This window comes from Gadus morhua, chromosome 6 (assembly GCF_902167405.1).
Source record: "Gadus morhua chromosome 6, gadMor3.0, whole genome shotgun sequence".
In the NCBI taxonomy this organism is placed as follows: Eukaryota; Metazoa; Chordata; class Actinopteri; order Gadiformes; family Gadidae; genus Gadus; species Gadus morhua.
The window spans coordinates 9,706,683-9,712,682 of record NC_044053.1 but is presented as its reverse complement, the minus strand read 5'-3'; the positions used below and the strand labels follow the sequence as shown (position 1 = coordinate 9,712,682).

At 45.2% G+C, this 6,000-nt stretch overlaps 1 protein-coding gene across 1 annotated transcript in view; it reads left to right on the top strand.

Moving 5' to 3' along the window:
• Positions 1-3,333: 3,333 nt before the first annotated feature.
• galnt9 (polypeptide N-acetylgalactosaminyltransferase 9) overlaps positions 3,334-6,000 on the top strand; it is a 72,593-nt gene continuing 69,926 nt past the window's right edge. The window contains exon 1 of the mRNA XM_030359555.1: positions 3,334-4,330. Coding sequence (XP_030215415.1) covers positions 4,090-4,330 — 241 coding nt within the window. The 5' untranslated portion in view covers positions 3,334-4,089. The remainder of the gene's footprint in view (positions 4,331-6,000) is intronic.

Below are 6,000 nucleotides of genomic sequence, written 5' to 3'. Positions count from 1 at the left end.
ACCCCTTCTAGCTCCCCCCTCTTCATCCTACCAGCCCCTCCCCCCCCTTGACACTCTTCATCATTTCCCATACCTGCCTCTTCATCCTCCCGAGTCGGTCGCTGTTTCCGTTAACCACAACAAGAACGCAACCTGTTGTTTTTTTTGTCGGATAAAGTCTTTTTTTTGCCGCTGACAACCTTAATGATACACCGGGAAACAAAGTTGACAGCTGTCAAGTCTTTTCCTCTTCCCTAAAAGGTATGCAATACATCCACTGAAGTATTCTAAACAGGCAAAATCAATAGATGTAGACAGAGAAATTGACTCACAACCGAATCTCCGGACGTGTGTGGATGTATTGATTTCACAAAGATGTTCTGGGTAACTGCAGAACATTCGATAGCACTAAGGCCGGAATAACAAGGAGTCCCTTCTGTGCAGCGCAGCAACATAGCGCTGTTTCCTGTAATCATCTTGGGTGCAAACAACAACAACAACAACACCAAGAGGTGTACATCCCTTGTTAAAAAATTGTTTCCAAGAGAATGAAAAACGAAATTCAAGACCAAACCCCACCTGGATGTCAGTACGGTAAATAAAACAAACAAATCCAACAAAAACAAAGAAACTTGACGGAAATTCCGAGGCCGTTCATCCTCTAATGCCCTCAAGGCCGGGGAAGTGTGACGTCCATAAAGATTTTTATTGTTATAGCCCACAATACGATTACACTAGCACGTCAAACTAGCCGGGGATAAATCTGCTCCTGAGCTGGTGGCTGTGTAGTGGGATGAAAGAGCTTGAGGGCTTCAGCACTGTCACCACGTCCATGCTGGTTCAATCAAGGCTGGAGCGTCCTCTGGGCTAGAGACGTAGACCTACCTCAGCCAGGAGTCTGAACGCAGGGATGAGGCACCACCAGCCCCCGACAAGTGCGGTCGGGTGGGAAGGTGCGAGCTGCAGGTGGAGGGGCTGAATAGACCCTGCAAAGGAGCTGTCATCAGAGGACAAACGGAGCTGTCAGTCTCAAGGCTAATTATGGGTCTGCTGCTTTTATGTTGGCTGTCCTGGCCCCAGGATGGGGGAATGAGCTCCTGACAACAGGACAGAAGAAGAAACCCTACACATCTTCCATTGCAGACTGACAACTCGTCTGTTTGGACAGCATTTGGGGCCAGAAAGAAAATACCAAATCCTTGTTCATAAAATGTAGCACTTGAAGCTGTTTGCCTATTTGATGAATGTTATAGACTCAATTCTGAACATTTCTGGGTAATATAATTTTTTAATGCACGTATTGTACGTCGCTTTGGATGCGTCAGCTAAATAAATGGAGTACACTGAACTAGTCAAAATAACACTTAGGGCCCTATCTTGCGTCCGGCGCAATTGACTTTCTACACTGTGTCGTTGCTAGTTTGCAACTGGCGCAGAGCGTTCTTTTCCCTCCACCGCCACGCGCCTGTAAATTAGGGAATGATCTTGCGCCCCAAGGGGAGGTTCGGCGAAAGGAGGAGGCGTGTTCTGGCACAAACGTTGCCTGGTGCTATTTTGTAGTTTCAGAAAACAATTAATCCACAAACCAGGAATTACCTGGTTTTAAAGTCAATGGCGTGTTGCTCAGATGCTATTTTAGGGGGGAAGCATAAAGTTTCTTGTGCACCTCGCGCATACACTTTGCTTCTCTCATCTACCTAGCCACACATTCTTGGTAAATTATTTGGGAAAGAACAGCTGATACAGCGGTAATAAGTTGTAGGGCCTACTTTTAAATCAATGCCTCTGCAAACACCGTACAGCAAACACATATTTTCTTGACATGACTCTTGTTCATGGCCATATTATTTGGCCATGAACTGAGCCATTTGAAGTTTGAAAATCATGTGGTCATGCATCTGTCTCATTGGAGACTGCAAACGCGCTGTCAAAATATCAACTCTTCAGATTCAAATGCGCCAATGGCTCTTAAAGGGGATGGGAGATGGCACTCTCATTGGTTTATTGCACGTAACGCCCAAACCACACCTACGGGTAAATAGGCTACTTCATACCAACCCTTTTAAGATTTGAGCCAGGCGCAAGAGTCATTTATGCGCCGGTGAAATAGCAACATCGCCATAGACCCGCCCACAAAGCTACTTGCGCTTGGCGCTTCTCACTTGCGTTTCAGACTGTTAAAATAGGGCCCTTATTGTCTTTGCTTTGACACATATATATGAAACACCTGCCTGCAAATAGTAATAATAATAATAATAATAATGGATTGAATTGAAATGTTAATGTTACAACATTTACAGCCACAACATTGCTTCCCCTGCTATGCAAATTCTGGGCAATAGGTCCACCGTCAATGTGTGTTATCTTCACTAGTTTAGCCCACTACCCGTGCCACGTAGCCTACATAAACAGAGCAGACCCATAATTAGCCTTATAAGCAACCCCTCTGTTCGTCCTACGATTATGACCCTGGGAAAATAGTCTATTCTAGTCTATCCTCCGTTATGGAATAGGTCATTTATTTGGGTATAAATATGGGTACACTATCACGAAAGTGTCTGGTTATGAGGATCTATATTATAGGTTCAATAGTCCTGGAATGCAGTATCTTCACCCAGCATGTTTCACAAGGCGAGCCATGAGATGATTCCTGCTGAGTGTACACCTATTGATCCACATCAGGAATAGACTAGGTCCACTGTATTTGCCTATGCTGCGATGCGTTTGTCCGCATGGAGGAGGTTGTCTGCCAGCCACACATTGCTCGATTGAGGGGATTCCATGCGTTTAACATTAACATCACACCGCTTTACACAAGCAGGAACAGGAAAAAGTGTGTGGAAGTAACTGAAAAGATTTGTAGGCCTTAGGGACTACCTCGTTTGGACAGATGTCATGTGATCAATGTGCCGGACCTAATGTTTTCACGTAAAGAGCACTTCGGTTATGGGGTTCAAAATGCGGTCAAGCATGTGGATCACATATGATTGGCGCTGAGTTACTTGGGCCGGTAGTTTTATTTGCATGATATGCTAATGTTCAACCTACTTTTTCAAATGTAGGTAATTGTGGATTGGTGATTGTAGGCCTACATCTGTGCATTGTTTATGTGATGTGTGTGGGCTACACGAGCGGACACGTTGCAAAGGAAATTCAGTGAGTTGACATATTTATTTTTCTCAAATGCTTTGTTTTTACCGAAATAACACGTCATTCAAATGATCATATGCGAATCGTGGTTCTTAACGTCACAAAGCAGTAACGATTTTCCCTCCCGCTCTCTCAGAGAGAGAGAGAGAGAGAGAGAGAGGGAGAGAGAGGGGGAGAGGGGGAGGGAGGTGGGAGGAGGGATGCAAGACGGCGTGCAGGAGAGCTGGCTACAGATATCGGTTGGCTTGCTCACTCTCGATGCAGAGAGCCGATGGAGCATCGGAATCGCTTTGAGAGCATCTGTGGGCTAAACGCGTCCAGCACGTAAACTTCTGTCCGAAAACAAGCAGACGGCGGACGGCGACCGACCCGCAGCTGCCGAAGAGAGCGAGAAAGAGAGGGGTGGGGGGGAAGAGAAAATACAATAACACGCCTTTTTGGTGATGCACGTATCATTGGACGTGTGCTCGCCCGGTCTGTTTGAGGGGAAAAGACGAATCGTATTGACCACTACGAGCCTTTGAGAGCAGGGAGATGTCACCGCGAAGCAGATGATGGGGTGCACGCAACGACCAGTCCGTCGTACTGGTTTGTAAAGGATGGACGGGAACGCTCGGATTTGACGACCGTATATATTTTGGGCGAAGAGCTGGCGTTGAGCACATCTACAATCTATGGTCACTGGTGTGGGACTCACGGCGCCGTGGTCCAGGGGGCAGCCTTGCCCAGCACCACCACCACCAGAAGACTTGAACTTGCATCCCGGCTTGGTGGGATGTGACGCCGAGAGTGAATGGTGCGCCACCTCTGAGCCGCTGAGCTGTCCGTGGTCCTGAAAGAAGCTGCTCTGCACACACTCACACGCACAAATCTCATAAGTGGACTCAAGACCCTCGTCCAGATGGACACTGATTTGGCCTGACAACGCCTCAGCACCAGCCCCCTTCCTTACTCTCTTCCATGGCTGTGGCACGCAAAATCAAAACTTTGCTGACCGTGAACATTTTGGTTTTTGTCGGCATCATTTTGTTCTCGGTCTACTGCAGAATACAAGACCGCTCCGAGGAGCTCATCCAGATCGGTCGGATCTCGGACCAGAGACTGCGAGCTAGAAATGGCAAAGTTACAAACTTGGTGGACAGGCAATCCATTCTGCAGAGGCTGGAGCGCCTTGAAGATGTGGTCTACAATCAGTTGAACGGTAAGGATGCCTGACTATATTGTGTGCTTTTCAATGTAACATATGGGGTAGGGGTAGGGGTATTTTGCAATGATCCTGTGCCTTAAGTAAAACTTCTTTATCTTTCTGCTCCTCTAAAATAGCCTGAGCAATACTGAAAAGTAGTTTTCTGATCAGGAGAGAACAGAAAAAGGTTGCTATACAGCAGACTTACAGTTAGTCCCTTAAAGCTCTTACCAATACAAACGGTAAATCACTGATAGCTTTCGGGCTCTAGGGATAATCATGGACATATTTCCATGTTCTCACTTTAATGTAAAATAGTAACTTGTCTTCTGGGGGAAAAGTCTAATAAAAAAAGTAATGTGGCAGTTCTTTCTTATTTCCAAACCTCTTTGGATGAATTGTATTTCACAAAAGACAAATACAACAGTACTTTGTTTCCTACCATGCAAAACAAACCTTTAAGAGAGTTTCAGACTTTTACCCTAGCACACAGTATATTATCTTACACTGAGAAGTAATCCAATATCTGAACTGGAACACCTATTCAATATATTCATTTCAAACAGAAACAGGGTCACACAAAGAGTGCTTTAGCCCTCCCTTGCAACAGTGTCCAATTCCATATCATGACATTAAATCACTGCATGAAAAATTATAGAAACTGAGCAATAAATATCTTTCCTTTTCAAATCCTGAGCGGGGTTGATCTGCATGGTCATGGATGGAGACTTCACTGAACTGGAAAGATACTATCTTACCGACACATTACCTACAAGTTAGCTCGTTAATCTTTGGATTGGCTGTCATTACCGGCCATATGTTTTTGATATGTTTCACAGGAGGGGATGGGGAGCCTCCGGTGGGGAGAGGCATGTGACTACTATTAAGGAGGGATGTTTAACGGACCGTGTAGTACTCACTAAGAGGGAGTCGAGGCTCAGTGAGAATACAAGCTTGTAAACGGCCCTGGGAGCTGTGTGATATGTGGACGGGCATAACTAACGCAGGGGCAATGTGGAAGAAATGTTACAACAGAGCAGTGTTAATGTTCAACACATGGCTTAGTATTATTAGAGTATTTTTGTTGTAATCATTATGAGTAGTTTTATTCATATTCATGTTTGTATTAGTATTGACGGCTATGGTCGTCATAGTGGGGTTATTGTGTCTTTGACTTACTGCCATTGTTAACAGATGCTTTTTGTTAATATGTAAGGAGTCTCATCAAAGGTGCTTTTATCTCTCAACCGCTCCAAAAAAACCCTTGGTTTGCCCCAAATTCGAGTCGCTTTGTGAGTGTTGTTTTTCCAGTGTTACATCTGCCGAAGTTCTGTTATCCCTTTGTACACAAAAGAGGGTCACTGTTGCTCTCTGAGTTATGCTGTACATCCCGAGTGTCTCACCGAGACACTGCTCCAGAAGGAGGAGAACTCCTTCTCGCGCTCGGAGAAGATGTAATACATTCTTTAGTACCTGAACCCCCATGCAGAAGAGCCGCTTCCCCCCAGAGAGGAGCAGTAGCGGTAGTGTTGGTTCTTCCTTCCTTTCTTTTTTCCTCCCCTCCTACCTTTCTTTCTTCTCTCCTTCCTTCCTTTCTTTCTTCTTCTTTCCTTCTTTCCTTTCTTTCTTCTTTCCTTCAATCTATCTATTTATTCTTGGTTATTGTTGCTATCGTCTAGAACTGA